This window comes from Megalops cyprinoides, chromosome 16 (genome assembly GCF_013368585.1).
Source record: "Megalops cyprinoides isolate fMegCyp1 chromosome 16, fMegCyp1.pri, whole genome shotgun sequence".
NCBI lineage: Eukaryota > Metazoa > Chordata > Actinopteri > Elopiformes > Megalopidae > Megalops > Megalops cyprinoides.
In genome coordinates this window covers 10,298,368-10,322,350 of record NC_050598.1, presented here as the reverse complement: position 1 = coordinate 10,322,350, position 23,983 = coordinate 10,298,368, and the positions used below count along the sequence as shown (strand labels likewise).

Genomic DNA, 23,983 nt, shown 5'->3' with positions numbered 1-23,983 from the left:
ATGAAATCAATTATTGCATTTAAAGGTCTTAATGATCTGATTACGTAAACAGCTGTTGTGCTCTATAGCAATTCCGCTTCACAAGCAGTTTCCTAGCAACCAGCTCGGGAGGTGTCAGAGCGCATCGCCCAGAGCAGTGCAGTGGTTTGCGTACAGAAGGATCTGTGTCTGGTTTCAAAAACCAAGGCTAGATACTTGTGATTTTTTTCTCTATCTTTATCTATCAAAATAACGTATGCAGGAATGCTTTATTTTTCTTGACAGAGTCCTTATTGGTGTATATCATAAGGCCTTACAGGACTTACATCTCTCTATTAATGTTGCCATGGTGTATTTAATGATCCATTGCAAAAAAAAAACTTTAATTATTTGGCCTGGGAGCGAAACTAGCATGCTAAACGCTAGTTAAAGTACATTTCCTGAATGACCATTTTAGAGACTGACGTTGTCAATGATATTCATTTGTACAGTTGTTGGATTTGATTCCTTTGCGAAAACAGTGTTTTGGTAGGAAAGTGGTCCGTATGTTAACACCGTTAAATAAAACAGTCTGAAGCATGGGGTGCTAGACTGAAGGTCTGATAGACGAACACAAACTAGAAATGTGAAACAAAACCATTATGAGTAAAGAAGTGAAAGTACGTAACTGCACTGATCAAAGGCTTTAACAGACAACATACTTTGTTTCAGAGCACGTTCAGTAATTTGCCAATGGTTCTACACTTCTATCTGGCAAATTGTCATAGTTTCTTTCATTATGAAGAGTGCCTCTCTCACAATCCATAATTTGCAGAGGGCATATGTACAAGCATTGCAGCTCCGGATAATCAGATGAGGAGGGCATCCTAATTTCAAAATGCTTATTGCCTGGGGAGGCCTGGAAAGATGTGGCGGACAACTGAGACCAGGAGATCTTTTTTTTTTTTTACAATGCCTGCCAAAGTCCTCTGTGCTGCAGTTATGGGTTTGAGGTAGCCCTGCCAGTCGCCCAGCCGATTCTGCGGCGGCACGGGTTCAGCTTAATTTTCACGAGATGAAACCCATTTCGTGCCCCATCTCCAGAACAACAAACATGCACACGCAGCACTTTCCCAGAGGGCTGTCAGAATAACAATCTGCAAACCTTAGCATTCGTATATAGTCATCAATATTTTATTCATTGCTGGTGTAGAGGGTAGGAATGGTGGATATATGCATAAAATTGATGCCAAAAGACATAAATTAATAATGACAGAGAAAACTTATTTGTCAGGTGAGAAGGAAAAAAAAATGGCCTGGCTGCAGGTTCAACATATATCAGATAGTCAGATAGTCAGAATTTTTGTCAAATAAAGAAGATCTGGGATATAAAGCATTTCATGTACTAAAGAAACCATTTTCACTCTATTTTAAAGCCTCTTCATAGCCTGAATAATAGAACAAAGGCAGAGCACAATCCAAAAATTACTCTATTCAGTACCAAAAAATGCAGAATTGAATTCAAGTGCTGAAATAATAGTTCTGATGCTGGATTTCGTATCCTGTGAAAGATTGCATATGTGGAGCATTTACCGGGTGTCTGAGCCAAATTTGTGTTTGAATATGGTAAAGCGGCTGTGCCTTGTAAATGTGATGTATCTGAATCCAAATAAAAACTATAGATTGAAGTCACCTATTCAGATACATTTAGACATATTGAAACCAGACGAGCACAAAAATGCACCTTACCCCTTTTAACTCATTTTTGTCACAAAGAAAGGAGGGGAAGTGTTGCACTAATGACTTACTCAAACCTTTTCCAATGAATCCATGAATCCTACATCCATAATGCATTTCACTTCGTCAGGACTGTGGCAATATTGAAATTGTGATCACTATTATTGTCATATGAAATATGAAATCATTCCAAGTACTCTGATGTAGACTTCCATTTAAGGTCTCTCAAATCATCATTGACTTTGACTGCATTGCCTTTGAAAATATCCATCTCCAATCAATAATTTGTTGCTTGGATTCTGAAGATCAGTATATACAAACAGCAGTGTGTCCTTAAGTGTACGTAAGGTTTACAGCAAATATGCGAACATGTCATGGTATGTATGGCCTTTAAGACACCAGTCCAACAACATCAGCATGTAATATTATTCCCAGATGCAGTTACAGAGCTGTGCCTATTATATTATGAAGGTGATGTATGTCTCTTAAATTTGGATTATGCTTAGAGTGAACTGTATTGACAGGGGAGCCTGGAATCATAATTTCCTCAGTGTTTGCGCAAAACAGCCGCTAGTAATAAAACCCAAAGCACAGTCCATTTACTAAGTGCCTGTCCCCTCGGGCCCCTCCCCTTACACAGTGAGTGGAGTGATGGCCTGCATTCTAATGCATTTATTTATTTAGCAGTTGCAATATTATTGCAGGTGTCTATTTCAGGTCCAAGGCCTGGTGAGAGGGAAAATTGCAGTAGTCATCATGATTTAAGAAGTGCTATTAGATTATCTTCCCCCCCCAGGCTGGGTCTAATCCCCTCTGCTAAAACTACGCATTCATCTTGTTAGCTGCCTCTCTATCTCACTCTCTTCCCCCCTCTTTCTTTGCATCTCTTCTTGTCTCTCTATCTCCCATGAACCTCCCCCAGAGTTTCCTTCTCTCTCTCTCTCCCTCTTTCTGTTCATGTTTCCCCACCCCCATGTGGCTTCTGTTTCAAGCTACAGAATTTGCCGTCCTGCCTCTCACAGTATCTTGGTTCCTACCTCTGTTGTTTCAATCATAAAGTGCCTCACTAAATTAAATGCCTGCGGTCTTCTCATTTGTTCCAGCATTTCCAGAATATTCTCCATTCTGTCTTTTTCCCCACTGTTACCAGAACATTCTCCACACTGTGTATATCTCCACTATTACTGGAATATTCTCACCCCCCACATCGTATTTTCGCCTCTGCGTATTCCCTTGTCTCTCATTACAGGACCCCTCCTGCGTGGCCGGAGCTATGTTTTACTGCCCAGACATCAGCGGCTCTGGAGGGGAGTGTATCCGTGTAATAGTCTGTCGGTTCACACGCGGGTCATGTTTAAGCACACGGAGGTAACGCCGCGCTCCGCGCGCCCCGCCAGCCGAGTGATGTCAAGTCGGGGTGGGCGGGGACGGGACATTTATTTCTCGCAGACGGGACCCCGGGCGCTCGGGCTGATTGGAAAGGTTGGCCTCGGTCTCCGTCTTCCAAGGTCTCCGTTTCCGGGTGAACTCCCCCCTTGCTCAGCCACCCGGCAGATGGGCGGCGTCGTAAATCCTATTTGTGACAAACAGACTGAAGCCCTTCAGCGCTGAGGCTCGCTGTTCCTGTGGCAGGAGACACTCTGGGTTTTTAAATGCCGTTCCAGGGACACCAGCCGCTGACTTATACCGTTTTTTCTGCTGAAATAAGAAGAGAGTTCAGGTTTGAATGCTGAGAAAATGACTGGAATTGCCTGAAAGTGATGGTTGAGAAATAACTGCCAGGATAACTGAATGTACAAATGTGTAATTAGAGTGGAGGGTATTTTGCACTGCAGCCTTGCAGAAACCCACCAATTCCTGGTGCGCCACTGCAATTAAAATCATTGGGGACCGGCCCATCTCTCCTCTCTCTGCGTTGGCAGGCTGGCAGGGGATGCAGAGCACTGTGTTTCTGGGCACTGAGAGACAGAGGGGGAGATCAATACCACAATGCATTACATGAATGGGCTGGGTACATAGGGGAGCAGTCAGGAATATTCCTTAGCCACTGTCCTCTGCAGGACTGTAATGGGGAGGGGCAGTGCTTACTCTTTGCACTCTGCTACTGTGGAGTAGACTGAGCCTCGGGGCAGATGTGTGTGGGGGTGTGTGGTCCCACTATAGGAGCATCATCCATCCCCTCTGTGAGCCGAGCCCATGTGCTCTTTACAGCTTTACATCCGATCGGTTGAGTTGCATGCCATCTTGCTCAAGGAACATCAGAAAAGCCAAATGCACCACGAAAATGATTTCAATCCTACAAAAATGAATGTGTAAATGGCGGAGTAAAATAACAGAGGAAGGGCACATCCACCAACAGCTACGTTCCTTTGAAGAGCTTCTTCCTTATTTAGCACACCCCATGGTGTGCAGCCCTAGGTTAACCAATTACCATACACCGATGCAAATAACTAGATCTGATCATAATGTCAGTATTAAATAAGATATCAAAATAAAAGTCCAGCAGAATACATTGGTGGTTAGAGTCTAATTAGGCACTGCTGTTGTATCCAGGGAACTTAATCTGAATTGCTTTGATGAATATTTTGCTGAGTAAAAGGATAGAAGTGATGTGATACACTCTGCATAAGGGCATCTGAAAATAAAATAAGTGATCATTGCAGTGGACCCATAATCTGCCCCGTGCTAGCAGCTGTCCAGAAAGGCTTAGGAAGGGAGTGCAGACGACTGTTGTTATACAGTTGTTATACAGCGCTGAAGGGACCCTGTCCAGCCCTCATCTCCTCCCCCCTGTGAGGAGACTCAAGTGAAAAGCCTCATCTCTGAGCAGCTTTTTCGGGGCACTGATGGACCCGTTTTGCTGCTGCGAGAGGGAGGACGAGCTGGGAGGAGGAGTTTTAATTAAGGCAGCACCATTGATCTCAATCCCTGGCTCCTGGCGTCTTTCTCCAACTGCTTTAATTACAGACTAAAAATTTTCTGCCCCCTTCCTCTCTCGCTCCCCCTCTCTCGCTCTTTCGGCGTAACTGTCCCACCGAGCATCCACATTTCCACTTTAAACGCTGCATATCTCAGAGCCTGGCCACTAAAGCTGGTAGTGTCATCTAGTGTTTGCTTTGCGCTGCTTCTACTGAACATGCTACACAAATGCACATTTAAAGGGTAGAGCATATACAGAGAGGGGAACCTATGTCTGGTGGAGATGCTATTTAATCTAAGACAGTCACTCTAAAGTGTAGGAAAACCTGCAACGTAGCATCGCTAGCATGTTCTCATTGCAGAATGAGAATGCTCCTTGTAGCAGCATGGTCAGCAGGGAAGGAATAGTATCCATTCCAGAATAATTCTGTAGGGGTGGATAAGAGAAGCATTAGTTTACTAGCCTGTAGGACAGTGGACCTTTGGGATTACCTTTACTGGGTAGAAATGACCTTTAACTGAAATTTCATTTATTGATTGGCTGATGTGACTGTATGGAGAGGAGAGATCTGTCAGCTGTCAGGAAAACCAGAGTCTAGAATGATCCCACATAAAACACAGCATAAAATGGAAAGACTGTTTTGACTTTTGATGGTATTGTATACTAATTCTGTATGAAAAAATAGAGAGAAAAATTGTTGAGATGAACTCATAAATAGTCAGGGACAGGTTATATCAATTTCCACGATCACTCAGAGTATCAACATTGTCTACTGTGTAGAGGGTGGAGTAAAAATGGGAGTTATTACTCATGGAAGCTGCTTGCTCCTAGAAACGGCTGTAAGATTAGCCATATAAAGGTAACCTATCTGAACTCAAACCTGCATTCTAATGCTGTATCCCTCTAATAGCACGCTTCTCCAGTTCAGTGATTGTGGTGAAAATCAGTGGCGTTTTAATTCCCTCCTTTTGTCGCTCATCCTTGCAGCTACTGCAACGGGTTTATCACAGGCCTCTGCTAAGCCGGCCTGACCAAAAACAGACGTCCTGCTCGATACTCAGTTTAAACCATAATCAAGATTAGTTTCAGGGGAAAAAAAGGGCCTTACCGCTCCATCAGAGGGATTTGAGGCAGAGGTGGAGGCAGAGACAGTTTCATTAGACTTCGATTGGAGAACAGAAGACTGTGTGAATATTCAACCAGTTCGCGATGTGGCGGAGCCCCGATGCTCTAGTAACCCATATTATGGGCAGTATAGATGATGTCTTAAATTTATTCTGATGGAGGTACAAGGGCGGTGGAGTGTTAAATAGCGTACGCTGTGGGGGTGGGGGGGGAGAGAATGTTTCAATAATGTATGGCAGGACTGGCTGCGCGACATCACAGACAGATGCCTGGCGACCTTAATGGGGGGGTGGGGGGGGGGATTCATTTGCAAATGGGCCGGTGGATAAGGTGGCTAATGCATTTAAGAATCGCACGGCGCACCTCTTTTTTTAAAAAATTCAGGGCTTTGATTCGGAAAAGCGTGCCCGAGCGGACAATGGCATCAGGTAGATTAAGAGGGCAAATATGCAGAGGGCTTTAGAATGGGAAAACGAGTGTGTCAGAGAAGGCCCCTGTGGAGACAGATATTAAACACAGCGTGTAAATCAATCCTTTCCAGAATTAAGCGGTGACAGCAAGGCTCCAAATCAGATTCATCAGCCTCTGTCTGTTGTCTTTCTGAAGTGCTTAAAGGGGTATGCAACACAAATTTTAACAGGTGAAACCTCGCCTTGAAAATAGTCAGTATCCTCATGCATGTTTGTATCAAACCCTTTCAGTGGGAATACATCTATCGTTGCTTTGGCTGAAGGCAGCTTGTTTCCAGAAAACAGTCTATCTTCTTAAAAAGGTACTGTAATAATATTCCAAAACACATTTCTCATAGGCATTGCTCCTTTTGTGCAGTTCAGAATGAATTGCTCCACAAAGCAAGCTAAGCTGTTTTGGTGTTGGTTAGCCACCTACCATTCAGTAATTGTTATTTATTTTTTATTTATTATTGCATGTAGTCTGATAAAGACTAAATATGTAACTTGGGATCTTGGTTTCAAACTATCTCAAAAGGTGAAAGTGCAGTGTGGTTCGCTGTGATATAATATTCATATACAGTGTATTGTAAAACACAGTTTAAATGGATGCTTTGTTCATGTGATGCAAAACCACTTTTTTCCTTAGGGATTTGGTGGAGCTACTGTATGTATTTTTTATTGGTGAGGCACTCTGCGCTCAGCCCTCCTGAATATGGTTATTAATATTTAATCCGTTCCTGTTCCTCAGTTGGGCTGACTGTTTTATCTTGTGTTGGCGTCTGATGATTTTTGGGAGAGATATGTGTCTCCGTGCAAACTTGGCGGGTGGTGGGGGGGGGGGGGGGGGGGGGGGGGGGGGGGGGTTTGGTGGTGGGGCACAGGGGAGATTGGGCTAAGTTGAGCCTGTGGGTTAGATGAACCACCCCCTGTTGCCAGGCAACCAAGTACAAGATTAATCATGTGGTGCCATCTACATATGGAGCTACACAGTACAGCAGTCTCCTGATGATGCTGACAGCATTGTGTTCTTCATAACAGGGAACTACTTTAATGGTGATTTTACCCATTTAAGATCCACTGTATAATGCCTATTACATTGGAGAAGAAGAAAAGAGAGGTGAGGCTGTATTTTTTGTAAGGTAGTGCCTCTCTCAACTTTAATACGGGGTCTTAGGTCAAACATGACAGCCAGCCTATGCTGTTTTGTGAAGTGATTTTCCATTTGTATTCTTATTTGTGGGAGGGGGCTCCTGAAATACTTGACTTGCTTTTAAAGAGTGTGAACAGGAGAGCAGTACAAAACGAGCTATGGTACAAAGAGAAGGAAAACCCTGACATAGTAAGGCTACAGTAATCCGGTTCCCACCATTGAAGCAAGAGGCTCAGCTGATGAAAGGGACATCACTGTTGTGCTGAATGATTCCCCCACATGAGGAAAACCTCCAAGAATTGAGGTTGGACCCCAGCCACTAAATATGATATGTGCTTTTCTGTGTGTGAATCTCTATCGCTAGCACCATTTTCAGATGGGGGACTGCATAGGATCAAATATCATCCCTTATCCCCTGTAATCTGACAAATTGAGTCGTCTTTAAATTTAACAAGTTCTTCAACAGTTTTAGTTCCAGCTGTTTGGACAATTTTCCTCTAATGATAAAAGATGCAGTTTCTTACTTGTTTAAACATAGCTGTAATGTATTGGCATGACAGGGTGTAATTTTAGAAGCAAATGCTATCTACAGACAATTCGGTGTGAAAACATTTTCCAAATTGTGAAAAGTATAGATGCATAGTGTATTTTATTCCACATACCCCCATATTGAACTTACCCAGTGCTGAACCAAAAAAACATTTTGAAATGAATCAGTTGGAAACTTCATCAATTCAGTAAAATATTTAAATGTTCAAGGAAATATACATATGTAGGGACATTACTGTCAGAACCAAACTGAAAAAAATGGAAAAAGTTGCCCATTTTATTCCAGTCTTCTCTAAACAGCAGAATTCGTGATAAACCACAGCGGGGTGCTGGGGCCGCTCTTGCAGAATGCCGGTTGAGTGAGATTTCTGAAATTTCTGAATGAAATATAGAACGAGGCAGAATGCAACTGATCACGGCAGTTTCAATATCCATATTGATTTTAATGTGGCAGTCCATGAACAGCAATGTTACATTGCCCGTTGGCTCAAAGGAAGGATGCTGCTGTCATTTGTTATATTACGGGTTTATGTGTCGATGCGTGAAAGTATCGTATGGGAGCATGCTGCTGTTGCCCGTTAGCGTCTGGTCTCGGTTTTCCTGGCTCGCAGCGTTGAATATGCCACCCGCTCCTCTGCGCCGCAGCTTCCCGGCGCGCCGCATGTGTGTGCTTCACAGTGACGCTGACGCAGTCGGACAGCGGCAGTCTGTATGGGAGGAGCCTGCCCTAATGCAGTATAGCACTGTAGCAGCAACAGAAGTCTCTCACGCAGCACTCATCTGAGCGCTAACGCAACCACCGGAGAGAAGCGGACATCGATGCGAGAAGGGGGGAAGCAGGACTGGGGATTGTAGCAGACTACCAGCCTGACGCATTTTTCCGGTCCCCTCGCTGCTGCAGTTGGAAAATCTTTGCCCCGACCAGAACCTTAAGCCAAGAACATTTATTGCAGCACACCGTGGGGGGCGACAAATACGCGACACTCTCATTTAATTCTGTAGCATATCGGCTCTTCACATTCGTTTCGTGCAGTTGCTCCGGAATACAGCGGGAGACTAGTTGATACAGCCAGACCGACACCCACCGGTGAACGACGTGACATTGATCTTTTTAGATACGAAATTAAGTCGTTGCCGCCCAGTCGAGGCGCACAGCTAAATCGGTGTTACAGACCTGTGCGCTGTTAGGCACTGTGGGAAGTGGCCGTGATTGCGTAGTCCTCCCCGGAGCGGACGGTCAGGACCTGCAGTATATCTGCCGATTTGTCGCCCTGTTGTGTCCGCGGTGAGGTCTGAATCATGACGAACAGCCCGCTGCTGCCGCGGACCCTCTGCTGAAGCGAAGGTTCAGGACCATGGATACTCGTCTGTCTGCTTTAGGCTTCCGAAGTTACGCCATCATAAATGGAGGAAGACATTGACACCCGTAAAATCAACAACAGCTTCCTTCGCGACCACAACTATGCAACTGAAGGTATTTGAAAGACATTCTTTAAATTATGATACATTTAATGCGAAATTGAGTTTAAAGGGTTCAATGAAGAAAGGGATGCGCGTAACTATGTTTGACAGAGCTGAAATCGCTAATACTGTATGTCAGTAAACGGGACTCATTTGACAGTTGTATACTCGGGCCGAGCCCTGTCCCCAGCTGCACAGCGAGGCCCTTTCCTGATCAATATGTATGGTGCCAGACGGCTAAGGAGCACAGGAAATAATTTTAAAATCGTGGGTATAATTTTCTTGTTACTGGAAATTCAGTGTGGTTATATAACCTTTAAATTCATGTGTGTGGGATCGATAATTTTTTGAAGGTGCGGTCAGGCTCATCTTCTCAAAAGGGGTGGGGAAGGGGCACGGTGCGCGAAATCTCAGGTGTCTTGCAGGTGGGGAAATAAGCATATGGTCTCAATTAGTATCGGTTAACAAGATAAGATCGGTGTGTCCATGATGAACATATCTGAGGCGCTGATACCGTGATCAGGTGATTGAGAAAGAAAAACAAGTGTACGCACTGATGAAAATTCGGTCGTTGTTACGCAAGCCGATTCATTACAAAGCCACGACAGTTACCGGTTCCTGGAAGAGCTGCCTTAACGCGCACAGCGCACATGGACCCTACCTGGTCGTAATACTTGAGCGCTGGCTTATGGCACAAGTCCCACAGTTGCGAATTGAGCTTCTTACTCACCACCCCTCTTTGAGAGATTAGCATAGTTGTTTTCAAACTGTGAGTCAGTCCTTACGGTGGAAGGCCAGCTGGTGCACGGGGGGATAGCGATACACTACTGTGACATGCGAGCGTGTATTAGGCAGACAGAGCAGCAGGCGTGTCTGATCTCCTCTCTGGTCTTAATGCGAATTTCCCCAGGTCACCTACTGCACTGTCAGGTGGAAAGCAGATTTAGTTTACAACGCCCCTGCAAGAGATAGAAGCCCAGCAAAAACGAATGGAATGTGCATTCCAGTAATCACAAACAGCAAAGAAAAAAAATAGGCGTCTTAAAAGATAAACATCTCAAACTCAGCTGCATTCATAAACTACTTTTCATTTTATACTTCATTCCTTACACCTGTCTTGTCTTTGTTCTGTATTACAAAGCAAACTTTGAAACTAAAATAGTGTGTGCCAGCACACTACATTTGCATTGCTAATCCTTCGCCGGCTCCTAAACGGCAATATGGATGTCCATACGATTTTCACGTAAACCTAAACCGGGCACAATTAATTGAGAGCCAAGGCCTGTGAGAGCTTAGATAATGGATTACAGAGCGGGGTGCAGGCTTTCCCCCCTCCAAACTTAAAGTGAGGGCACTCCAGCACAGACAAAGCCAGCTGTCTGGGGAGAGTGAGCCGCTGTGAAAGGGGAGGGGAAACGTGGAGCAAATCCCAGATTATTCTGGAAAAACCCAGGCAGGCTGGGGTGACGCTCGCTGCTGCATTCTCAAATAAAGCGCTTCGCGGTTTCTTTCTCTTTCTAAAAAAAAATAAAACCCTCCACAGATTCCCTGTAGCTGTCGAGGAGCAACGATGCTTATTTCTCTGGCAGGGAGAGCTTTCTCTGATGGGTTCCTCTGACCTTGTTGTTAAAAGCGAGTTGCGTTATTGTGTTGCTTATCTCTGTAGGACCGTCCTGTGGACAGGCGGGCTATCGATTGGGTGAGGGTCAGAGGCTGGTGCGCCAAGCAGGGTGTTGAAACGAAAGCTCGCTGCCTCGGCAGAGAGCTGACAGGTGCCGGAGGAAACTCCTGAGCCCGGGACCGCTGTGGAAGGCTGTGCTTTTGGAGCTGTCCGTCCCAGCGAGCCCGTCACGGGGGCAAATGAAGCCTAAAGCTACAGTTTGCTGGAGCTCCTTGGAAGTGGGCTGTTTGCACTGTCTAAATTCAGCTGCCTGAAAAAAAAAAATTCAGCCCCGATTCTCCACTTACGTTTTCCAGACTGTTACCCCCTCCAGGACCAGACCGTTATGTAACATTGGCCTTGTGTGTTTCATTGATGCACATTGATTTGAGGCCCTATCATGGCTGTGTGCTGTATCTGCACATCCAAAACTTACCATGGCTGAAATTGAATCTTGTCTAGAAAAGTTGTGGGTTGGAAAGTCAAACAATGCCCGGCTGGGACTGCTTCCGTCTGAACCTGGCAGAAACCACTGATTCATCTCCATAGTCACAGATTTTTTTCTGAGAACTGTTCCACCTGATCTATTAACTGTTTAATTGATCCTAATTTGGGCAGGGCTGTACTCGGCTGGCTAGAGCCAAGGGATTGACTGATCTAATTATTTGTCAAGTCCTTGTTCTAACAGGGAAGATTTATAGATACACATTAAGGATGCAGAAAAGACAATGGGAGCCTTGGAGTGAGGTCAGCAGGGTTTGAAATGCATGACGAGATAAGAGAACCCACACAGTTTCTCCTTCTTTTGAGCCAAAGCCATGAATAAGAGTGTGTACTGGCATAATAAGTGTTACCTGCATCTGTTGGCCTTGTTTACAGTTGCATGCCCACAGGTCTTTACAGTACTTGCACATTTAGGTTCTTAGGGGACATCCACATCCGTTTAGTTAATGAGGCAGTGGAGAGAGAGCATCACTGGGATACTGGGGTGAAAGCACAGAAGGTCCCCCTATCCCTCAAAGTCAATTACAAGTGGTGTCGCTTAGCATCTCAGGTTTTGCTGTTGCAGCAGAGATGCGTATCTGGACAGGGACCGACACCCGCTAGCCCATTTTCTCCTTCCCTTCCTTCTTCTCCTTCCCCTTTTCCTCTTCCCTGGTAGCGCCCCAGCCTCCCTGTCCGCTAACTGCCCTGCCCCCCTTTCCTGCAGGCTGAACGCTGTTGATTTATCACCCGGGTGGAGACTCTTCTCCTCGCCAGTAGACCTTCTGTGTTTCCGTGTGAATAACCTCATTTCACCCACTGACCCGCCAACAGACCCCTCCCCCTAGCTTCTGGGAGCCCCCTGCCTCCCCACTTTCCCTGCAAGCAACATGGAGTTAATTGTTCGGGTGATGCTCTTTCTTCCATCCATGCAGTGAACAGTTCAGCCCCCCCCCCCACACACCCCCCCCCCCCCCCCCCCCCCCCTTTACCTTGTGCATTATGAGGCCTCCTCATTGCGCTCATGGCACAGGGAGAGGCAGGCACACAGGGATAGGCTGGATTTACTGCAAACGTTGGATAAAAGAGGCATGGGTCGTATTTCCAAGGACCCGGGGCTCTGTCTCTGCTGACTGACCTGATCAAATCACGATGAGGACCAAGCCAAAGAACTGTCACACATCTCTGGTCAGGTTGCATGTATAGTTTAGAAATGGCCCCAGCTTTAGGAGGCAGAAGGGTGTTTACAGCTTTCAGAGGCGAGGATGGTTTAACTCATTTGAATGGGGTTGCTCTACTGACAGTATGCATTGTTTTCTATGTTCATATGAATTCTTTACTCTGGCTGCATTTTAGTCAGCTGCAGTAGATAACCCAACATAACATAATTGCCATTGATTCAGATTGTTTGTTATTATTTTAATTTTGGGCAGGCAATCCTTTGCACTTTTAACATTTGGTCTCACAGTAAGACACCTTGATTTAGTGCACATTTCAGGCATGGAGTGCTGAAACTAGTCCATGCAGAGTCTTATGTTATGTTACCACGGTATTGTGCTGGGCTATCCACAGCGCTGATGTTGTGGCTCGGTGGCTTTGATCCTCCCCCTTTGCAGCATATGCTTTGCAAAGCTTGCTGGGAAATAAAGTGGCATCATGGATGGAGAATGGGGCATGCTGTCGGAGTTCAACCCTGCTTTTCCTCCCTATATCCCAGAACCAGCATAACTAGGTATTCATGATCACTTTTTAAACCGCTGAATTTTAAGATAAAGGGCACATTTGTCCAAACTGCCCATAGTAGATACTAACGGAAAGTTATATTAAATTAAGTAATGATAATAAAATATTTATTAATTCCTTGTCATTGTTGAGATGGCAGTTTTACAATAGCCAGGTGTTGACTGGGCAACCCATCAGCGCTTGTGTTACATTATCACTCGCTGAGTCCTTCCTCCAATCAGGAAACAGCCCCTCAGAGAGTTGAAGCCCTCCCACTCATCCAGCAGTGTGCATTTCCTAGCCATTGATTTATGGATCTCTAAACCACTTTAAAATGGGAGCGTTTGGCAAAGGCAATCAGTCGCTTGCTTGGAGGCGCAGTGCACATGACCTTTGCAAAACCTCAGGGCTTTTTTCTGAAGGATTCTGCAGTGTCTGGAGGCATTTCTAATGTTCCTCATAAGGCATCTCCCCCCGCTTTAATTTCCCTGGTATAGACTTCCACTCATTAATATTTATATTATTCCCAAAACATGAGCACTGACACAGATTTATGTTTTATTCTGCTTGAGCATCACGTTTCTTAGTTCTGGAAAACAGGACAAATTTCTAAGCTCAAATTAGTTCTAAGCAGATGGGCCATCTTTGGATCACATATATTTCCTAAAATTTTATGTTTTCTTGAGAAAAGGCCAGGAAGAGAAGCACTAAAACAAATTACACTGTGAGCATAGATGCAGTGCTTGAGTAGAGGGACCTTTATTTATGGCCTGTTAAGGCAGAATGCGGCACAGTCTGCTGGCAAATAGACTGCGCCGAGTCTTTTACTGGCTGAACACAAGTCAAATCAAGCAGATACTGAATATGAATGAGGGAAACAGTCCTAGCATCACCCCGGAAAGGTTAGAGTTGTACCCAAAGCTCCCTTTCACACTGTGCCGTTCTAGATCGAATCACTCAGGAGTTCATTGCAAACCGCAAATTCTGCTGATTGAGCTGTAACTGAACGATAAATCTACAATCAGGAAATTGAAGCAACCCTGGAAAGAACAGCCATTTTAGTGATGAAGTCTGAATGCAGAACGTGAGGGAGTTATCATCTCCTACTGTTGTAAAAAAAGGTAATTTTTCCATAGAGTGAATCTTTCATCTGTCTGTATGAGTGCACTTCTGAAGGCTGGCACTTAATTGCATCTATGCTTAATTACAGGCAGCCTTCTGCTAGCAATAGATTTAGGCAATAGTCTGTGGATTAACTGATTTTAAATCGGTATGAATGGAGCTGAAATCTTGCAAATGACTGAAACAAAACCATTGTCAAACACTGAGATCCCAACAGGAATTCTGTAGCCTTGAAACATATTAAGACACACATTAAACCTTTTCCTTCATTTGACTCTTTCAAAGCAAACTTGCACAGGAACCGATTGCCCTTGCCCTCTCCTTGCTGGAGGGTAACAGGTTTAGAGTGGGGGCAGATGTATCACAGCCTCAGTATGACCCCACAAACCCCTAGACACAGTTGCAGAGTAGCCAACCATTCTCCGACATTGCTCCTCTGTGTAAATAGCTTAAAGGGCCTTGATAAGGGCATGTTATTGTCTTGGGTACTGGAGTACAGAAACCAATAAAAGGATCACTGTGGTTCTACAAGTAACATTAAAAAGGCCCCTAATTCTCAGCTCTGATCTAGGCTAAATGCCTCCAGCAGTTTTGTTGACCTTCATGTCTGAGGGCATGTGACTAACGCTAGGGTACGTGCTCAAGGAGGGAGAATTTCTGTGCTTTACACACGCTGGGTACACGTCCGGCTCACAGAGGGAACCATGGCCTGTTCTGGTCCTGCGGGCAGGCCGGGAGCCCCGCCCATAACCGGTGACATTGCATTTCCAGCTTCAGGCATTTTGGTTGCCTGTCCGGCTGTGGATGGTTTGACTCCAGGAATGCGCACACCCAGGGGGAGCCGGCCAAGAGCGTCACTGCAGAGTGGCTGTTTGGTTTTTGTGCCTGTTTTATTATTTTTTCCTCTGTGCGTCCAGCCCGAATGGAGCTCCTATTTGCAAAAGGATTGTAGGTCCCTGGTGGAGTACGAATTGATTCATATTATTTTAACTAAAGAACTGGAAATCAGTGCAAAAGCGGGCAAAACTTTTTTGCATCATCGGGCTTGATCAGCTTGTGTAAACCTCAGGGTGGTGTTTGAATGTGAAGGGATGGGTTAAACCTGGCACGTGGTTTCCAATCACAAGTCAGCGGTGACCCCTCTACGGTCCATCGATCCTTATTGTATGTGGATCAGCTGATCCAGCAGGCTCGACGAAAAGTATGAGCCATCCAGCTCATATGAAAGACGATGAAGCCGCTCCATATCTGCATAGCCTGCTTATAGCACCGCTGTAGACAAACCAGCGACTGTGAGCAATGCGGGGGGCCATATCGAATACCCTGGAGGGTCATCAACGGAGTGTCAACCAGGGGCAGCGGTCTAGAGGAACATTTGTTCCAGGGAAGCTCTCCGGCACAATCCGTTCTGCTTGGAGGGGTGCGGTAGGCAGGGGAAATACAGTGCAGGCCATTCCCACAGTCAGGACAGGTCAGCGTTCAGTACGAGGAACCCCCAGGAACGGCTCCACAGCAGGGCTTCTGGTTGAGGGTGAAGGAAGAAAACAGCCTGACAGATGGAGGTCCATACTGGGAGAACCTCCGGCAGCTCCTGCTCGAAACCAGAATAGGGATGGCTCCACTGGGGATACATTATAAATTGAAGGGAGAGGCGGGTGTGAAGAGGTAGAGGGATCCTTGGGTAAATAAAGGCTTCACCAGGCTCAACAAGGGAACAGTGGTCATAAATCAAAATAGCAGACGGATTCAGCTGGATATTGTGTATTTTTTGGAACTGGGTTTCGAAGTCAAAATGTCTTTGTGAAAAAAATTACTTTTATGTTTAAAAATAGCTTCATATTGCACTAAATACTTGCATGTTCGAGTATTATTAAATATGACAATATTTAATAACTGGTTTCATGCTGACTATGCTGTAAAGAGCCTGTTTGAAATGTGAGTGTAAATAAGGATGTGTGTGGAAGGGGTGTTAATGGCTGTTTCCTAGTGTCTCTGGAACGGATGCTTGTGTTCAAGTGCATCTACATGTTACTCTGTGTGCCGGCACACTTTCCTCTCCCACTGGTATATGTTTGCATCTGCATGCATTTGCATACATTTGTCAATAATTGAGAGGTGCTTGAGTCGGTAAGTGCTTGTGGCTGTTTGTGCCTCTGTGTTTCCGGGCATGTGTTTTCAATCAGCGCTACACAGATGCATCGGATCAGGCAAACTTCTGATAAAGCCATGGGGTATTATCCCATATGATGTTTGCGCTCTGGCATCTTACTGTACATACTGTCTAAATTGTGTTGTTCGCATGCCTGCCCTAGCTGAAATTGTATGCCGGCTTTGTTCAGAAGGTCCACACCTCTAATGCGCTCTGTTTCACCTTCCTGAAAGCCACAAATAACCTGAAACCTTCAGGGGGAGAAGGGGTCAGTGGGTAGAGGAACTCCCAGTTTTATTCCGTATGTGTTGGTCCGGGGGTCACCTGCCCTGCTCTCCCCTTGTCCTTTGTGCTGGAACTCTGGGTCCTTGACATTCCCCCGGTCAGTAAGCTGGGGCCCAGCAACATCACAGGAAGACTGTGTAACTGCTGTCCTTTGTTCTCCCCATCGGTGGGATCAGAGTTGCGCCTGACCAGGGACTCCGTGATGACTGAACAATGGTCAGGAAATACCTCATCTCCCTGGAGAGTGCCGTACATACACATAGACTGATGAAATTCAGGGAAAGATTCCTGCAATGCCCAACTTCCTTTCCTTTCACACAGTGCTCTTACTTAAGTGTCAGCTGACTGGAGAATGTATTAATAGGAAAGGAGAAGGTGGAAAGTGTGCAGCAGATTGTTCTGTCTGTGGGTGTCTTTGGAATACTTCTCAGTTCATCTTCTTTGTGAGGAACTTTAAGTCTGTTGGCGTGAAGTGAAACCCTACTGAGCGCTAATCACATTAGCCCATTGGAAAAACAAACTAGCCGCCTCAAGACATGCGGATTAAGAAAAAGTAGATGTTTGACCGGCTTGACCAGTGTGATATAATAGAGCCCCACACAGCAATGGAAGGCATTAGCAGAAAGGAAGAAAAACAGAAACAAGCTATTTAGGTGGCCATTTGAGGCGTTGCATACTTCAGCCTCTCACAGTGTGGCCATCACCTGTGATTAGGATCCATGAGAATGCCAACATGGGGTACAGTCATCACCCATGGTCAGAATCCCTGAGTGTGCTGGTCTGGTGTGTGTTCCTTAACGCCATCGGACCAGGTCTCTAACCAGGCTGTCCCAGAGCTGCTTGGAGGAGAGCCAAGGGCCACCGAAGCAGAATATATCTGTGAGACATCTGTGCCCCATCTCTGCTCTCTAAGAACCACACTGCCGCTCCGCCTGAAGGACCTGACTCCAGCTGCTGTTTATTACCAGCACCCAGCGTTGGTCTTACCTTGGGGAAAGACAGGCCACGGGGAAGGTCTCCATGCAGCAAACACATGCATGCTTCAATTTACTGGAGCACAGGAAATGAAAACTGCCCTCCATATGGCCGGCCACAGGGAGGGTCTCCCCCCCACAGCCACACCCTCCACTCACTCCCACTGGCTTTTTTATTACTTTTATTAACGGCTGATTGCCACGCCTCGTATTTCACCAGCCACGCTGTCTGTCTCTCCCTCCCCCGGTAAAGGACCTAAACACATTAGAGCCTGCTTGTGGAGGCTGAGTCGAGAGCTCTCTCTCTCTCTCTCTCTCTCTCTTTCTCTCTCGATCCACATCTCATCACCACTTCACCGAGCCACGCTCTCGCTCAAGGGTCCCCCTGTTAGGGGCACAATGGAGTGGAAATTAGGCCCTCTTCAGGCAAACCTGAGCGTGAGCCTGTTACTGTTCGGATTTTTAATGGTGGGGCAGGGGCGTTTTTTTTATCCGTGCCTCACTTAGGCTTCACGGGGCTTCTGCGGGGGTATGACAGCCGCCCCCCTCCTGTTGAGCTGAGAAGGAGAGGCAATTTTCCACGGGGTGGAGGAATGTATGACAGCTGTACCCGTCCGTGGTGATTACCTCCCACGGCCCCCCCCACTCGGGCTGACAGGTAGGTTGATGTACCCTTCAGGTACCGCTGGAACTCTGACCCAGAATTAGAATAAGAACAGCGCCGCGTGGGAGTGAGGGGGTTCCTGGCGGAAAGAGATCCGACATGCAGGTTCATTTGCGGGAAGATTGCTGACATCCCCTTTTCCACCAAACTTCCTTCTCCTTCCCTTAGAGCCAAAGCCCTCTACCTCTGTGCCTGCAGACTTGGTGCTCATTAGTCCCGGTGAGGGTCTGCTTGGTCAGCTTGGTCCCCATGGCAGTCGCTGCTGCTTAGTACGGGAGGCCTTAGAGAGAGCACAATGGATGTTTCTCCCATTGGATTAACCAAGTGGAGCACTGTTAAATATTTAAAAGCCATAAATGGAAACAGCCATGGGTGGAAAATGACTGGTGTTCCCTCAGTGTAGTGCAAGGAGGAACAGGCACCGCTATTTGTGTGTGTGTGTGTGTGTGTGTGTGTGTGTGTGTGTGTGTGTCAGGAGAGTGCGTGCCGGCCGGGCTGACAGCACGAAAGGGGACGTGCAGGGGATCTGAGGGTATCAACAGCTATAAATAACCACTCTAATCAGCGCTTCAGTCTGCTCAGCTCCCAGCAAGCGCAGACTCTTTTCCCAAAAGCACTGAGGCCACCACCGTCCTCTGGGTAATGTGCAGCCGAGTCCTCGAAGGTTCAGTCGTGTAGACATTTGGGGTTCTGTAAGTGACATGACGAAGTGTCACCTCTAGGCATCAAACTGGTGGACGTGCTAGTAGTGAAAGCCAAAGATTCAGCAAGAGCTGCCCCTGGAAGTGCTCTCTAGGAGGAGTCAGCTGGTGGGGGGTTCAGAGGCACAGATGGCTCCAGAAAGTGTGTGTGTATGCGTGTGTGTCTAAATGTGTGTGCATGTGTGTGTTTGTGTGTGTGTGTGTGGGAGAAGGAGCTCTCCTCCTACCTGCAGAGCCTCCTACCGCCTACTTTGCACCTGTCTGAAATAGCTGTAACCCCAGGAGCAGGACCGTTATCAGACACCTGCGATATTTGGATTGGCGGACACTCTGAAACAGGTGGTTAAATCCTGCTGAAACAATACATGAAAAGATTTTGAGGAATACATGGCATATCTACAGACAGACAGATGGCCAGACCTCCTTAGGCTTCCAGTAAGGCACAGAGGGACTCCCAGCGAGGAGTTCATGGTCAGCAGTAGTGGTTCCAGCCTGTGCAGTGGGCCCTCTGCCCGCATGATCCGTCAAACCCCCCACTGATCCTCCCTCACCCTGGCGAGAGCTCCTCACACTGGGGCTTTCGAAACGTAACGTCAGCCTCTCGCTGAAAGAACTACCGTCCACCTGAGTGCCTATTATGGAGCCATTAAGACAAGTGGCATTTCAGAGAGGTCATAATGGACACATATAATTCCCACAAAACACAAAGAGAGCCAGTTCTGAAGGCTAAGGTAAAAGGCTGCATGTATTCAGGACAGAACCATTTTATTTTTGGAGCGCTGTGTGCTTACCCATGGTTCTGGATATCGTGTTATTTTGTCCCAGGCCAGCTATGTCAACTTCTTCCTTGTAATGGGGCACTATGATGAAAATAATGATTATTACTCTTATTATTATCATTACAGTGTTCTAACAGAGTATTTTCTTGCACATCGAACTGCTTAGAGTGGCTTGTGTGGTCCCTTGTCATAATCACTGCATCAACTTCCATATCTGTCATTATAGTGAAAATAAAGCAGAAAAGCTGGTACGAAAGCAGCAGTGGATAAATAGCACATCAGTTTGATGGTCCTGCCATTTGTTATTAGTATTCTGTGAACAATACTATTCAATCAGTCCAGTCTACTCTGGGTGTGCTGCTCTCCTTATTGGATTTTGGAAGGTAATTTGGTAGTCCCAACAGTAGTTTATTGTGTCCCAGAACTAATAATGCACAGGCAGAATACTTGCTAAATTAACTCCCTCTTTTCAGGCAATAAATCAGGGGAGGGGTTTTAAGTGGGTGTGTACTTGTGTGTGTGTGTGTGTGTGTGTGTGTATGTATGTGTTAGGGTGATGGTAGAAGTGGGTGGGGGAGGGGATAATTGCTTTAAATTGTGTGATTCTTTCCAGTTTCCCAGATTCTATTAGTTCTTCTGCCTCAAAGGAATATGAGGTTCTTTGTGCTTTCTCTCTGTACACCATTATGGTCAGGCTCAATAAGGCAGAATTCTGTTAATTGAGTTGTAGCCTCTTCTTGGTTGCCCTCTAGGGTTAATTCACTGAAGGTGGACTGCACAGTGAAGGCTTTAGAATTGCAACGTACTAAGTAGACTAAGGGGAAATATTTGCTCACAGCAGTCACATTTTACAAAGCCTTCATCTGAAAAATCCAAATAAGGCATGTGACATGTCTCACTATGACAGGATAACCGTAGAGATCTCACATACTGTTCTGGCCACACTCCGTCTCTCTATTCTTTTGCCAGGGATAGATTTCAACAGTAGGACCAATCCCCAACTCTCAGTAGTCTGTCACTGGTATTTAATTTGCTCCCACTCTGACCCCTTTTTTCCCACCCTGACCCTTTCCTGTTACCCATACAGCTTCTTGTCCAGAGCAGAACGCTGAACAGAGAATGCTGGGTAGCAGTCACATTTTAATTACTTCATTTCAAAAACTGTTCAGCATTGTTATCGCCATGGTACTGGAGTCTGGGGCTCATTATACCTACCATAGCATTTGGCAGATTCTTTCTGCTGACTGTCAGTACATTCAGCTGAGTCAGGGATGCTGTAATGTCAGGTAGGGTATAAATGCATTGACCTGCCGTGCCATCAGTCATTGTATCATGGTCGATGATTGGAATCCATGCTGCTGATGCACACAGAAATATGGAGAGACTGTGGGTCAGAACATCCTGTGAGCACCAGCCCTTTGTGTCAAGTGAATATGAAATGAATATGACATTATTGGGGGCGGCAGTGCAGCATAGTGGTTAAGGAGCAGGACTCGTACCGGTTCGAGTCGGTTCGATTCTGCTGCTGTACCCTTGGGCAAGGTACTTGACCCGCAATTGCCTCAGTAAATATCCAGCTCCATAAATGGATAACATTGTAAAAACCTGTAATTGATGTAAGTCACTCTGATTAAGAGCATCTGATAAATATGCCAATAATGTAATGTAATGTTAGTTTAATACACCTGTGCAGAAGTAGTTCACTGTGGAAATAAATGGAAAGAAGAATGTACAATGAAGTCTTCCTGAGATCACAAAGATAGTAAAGTTTAATCAGGTGTAAATAGTCTCTACTTGTGAAGTGTGATTAAATAATTCAATGTTAATTACATTCTGGAACGGACACATTCATCAAATTCCCATCAGGAGGTTGCTTGCCCTTGAAATGCCAGTGTCCCAAGACTGATGTTTTAGACCCATGTTTTAGACTGAATCATAGCACATCCCCAGGCCTCTGTATTGCTTTTGGCTGGAGTAGCATTTGCGACCTAATGGAAAAATATAAATTGCTTGGTGAATTACCCAAGTAAAAGTTCCTGGATTTAATCTGATTATGTTCAGGGTGTTAAAAAGTAAACACGTGTGCATATCCTATTATGATCATATATTCATACATGATATATAATATGTATTAATAGCCACCCTATAAAGGGGCATTACAGTACAGTGACTGTAGAGCCTCATAACCCTGCTCCATCACAGCTGCTCTGTCACCCCAGCTGTGGTTAAACGCTATCCATCACAACAGAAATCAGGAGAACACCTGTGCGCCCCCCCCCCTTCCCACCTGCGCCAGACAACGCCGTCTCTGCTCCTGTGACTTCTACATCTGTAATTCGCCAATAAAAGCCAAACTGGAAAAAGGGGGGCTTGCAGATGTTCCTCATAATAGAGACAAATGTCCACTGGAGTTCGGTTCACATGCATTCCTCTCACTCAGCAGTGGCGGTGACAGTCTGGTGGCACGGGACACATTACATTCTCCTCATTTGCACACGGCAGATGTCCCTCTCCAAATGACACCTTCCTAAATAGAAATTGTATGGCACCAAATTAGCTCACATGAGCACTGCGGCTCGGACTGCATAGGTACAGCACATCTTAATCTTCATTTGAGGCATTTGCTTACCAAATGGTTCCTGCCATAGTGTTCTGTGACACTCATATTGACTGATTATATTTTTTTGGTTCCCAGAGGTGTAACTGGGCTCTTGTTTGCAAAATGTTGTCATATATATCTGCCATTTATGGTAATGGGTTGCTGTTAGTATCTGTTCAGCTCTGTAACCTTGTGAAGAGAAAAATATGTCTAAAATAATGGATTTAAGGAATACCGTACATTCTTGCACTGAGCTACATACGGGAATGTTTTGCGAAATGAATTTTTATTCTTAGATATATTACAATATTTATTTCAGATTTTATATTTTACCATATATTTACATGTACTTTTCCCTAAATGAAAGGTAAGACTGCCTTCTTCCACTGAACTCCGATGTACCTTTATGTCTCAGCAAAACCCTTTAATGCACCATGATAGCAGACATATTGGATGACTGACCTCAAACGCTGGGTGTTTATGGGGTTTTAGTCACCCATTCGCCTGTAACTGCTGTTACACTTTCTGCAGTAGAAAGCTGTGCTCCTTCCTCATCTGGCCATTCCCAATATCTCCCCTCCGCTAAACCTGAGCATGAATCACTGCTCTCCGACTGCCTGAGGAATCGCTTGCTTTGCAGCAATTGAATCCGCACTGCGGCGACAGAGTATTCCAAATCCCTCCCCTGTTCAAGGCCAATATCACTGGTACACATAAAAAAAGGCAGCCCCATATGCTTAGCTGGTAATTCTCTTCATCTAGAAAATGGGCTTTGATTTAAATGCGGTCGTGGTTTACGGTAGCTCTGAAGCAGATTTAAATGCTCCAGGACCCGTGCAACATTTGGCTAACTGCTCCGTCATTAGCTTAGAGGTAATAAAGAGTGGAAAGGGATACAGTAGGGTTTTTTTTTAATATCCAAAAAGGATCCCGAGAAGCTGGACTGGAATTGGCCTTCCTTGAAAGACAGAGGTGAACACTTGTGCTCCTCTTTGTTCAGTTCATGCCAGACAATTAGAAGGAATCGTGCGATAAATGAAAAATTAATGGCCTATCTCATTCTCTCTCGACATCATTACCATCTTCCTGAAAACTGCCGCGTTCTGCTCGCTCCGTCTAATTGCGTGGCTCAAATTTCTGATTGAGCAGCATTTTAGCTTCGCTCCTTCGCGGTCACGCCAGTCGTTGCGGCACGTGTGCCGGGATTTTCTGGTTGCGAAGCTGCCGTCAAAACATTTGAAATTGAAATCTTTACATTTGACAAGCCTTTTCTGGCATTTTGTAGCTCAATAAAACAACAGGGCAAGAGTGCCCTGTTGTTTTATTGAGCTGTCTCCTGCTTTGTTAGTGTCGCTCAGAAGCACTCTGGAGTAAGCCCACCTGGGCAACCCTGACATTGTCAGCTGCCTGTGTTCAGTCTCCATGGGCAATTATCCACCAGAGTCAGGGTCGTTATTACTAACAGGCATGGGGAGATGAACAGGCCACTGCTA

The 23,983-nt window shown here is 45.6% G+C and overlaps 1 protein-coding gene across 2 annotated transcripts in view; it reads left to right on the top strand.

Annotated features, from left to right (window-relative positions):
• Positions 1-23,983, top strand: part of LOC118790878 (serine/threonine-protein phosphatase 2A 55 kDa regulatory subunit B beta isoform) — a 68,322-nt gene that overhangs the window by 24,038 nt on the left and 20,301 nt on the right. The window contains exon 1 of one of the 2 annotated variants that reach the window (XM_036548000.1): positions 8,605-9,365. The exons of the other annotated variant lie outside the window; for it this stretch is intronic. Coding sequence (XP_036403893.1) covers positions 9,296-9,365 — 70 coding nt within the window. The 5' untranslated portion in view covers positions 8,605-9,295. Of the gene's footprint in view, positions 1-8,604; positions 9,366-23,983 lie in introns of those variants that run through there. 2 annotated transcript variants of the gene reach the window in all.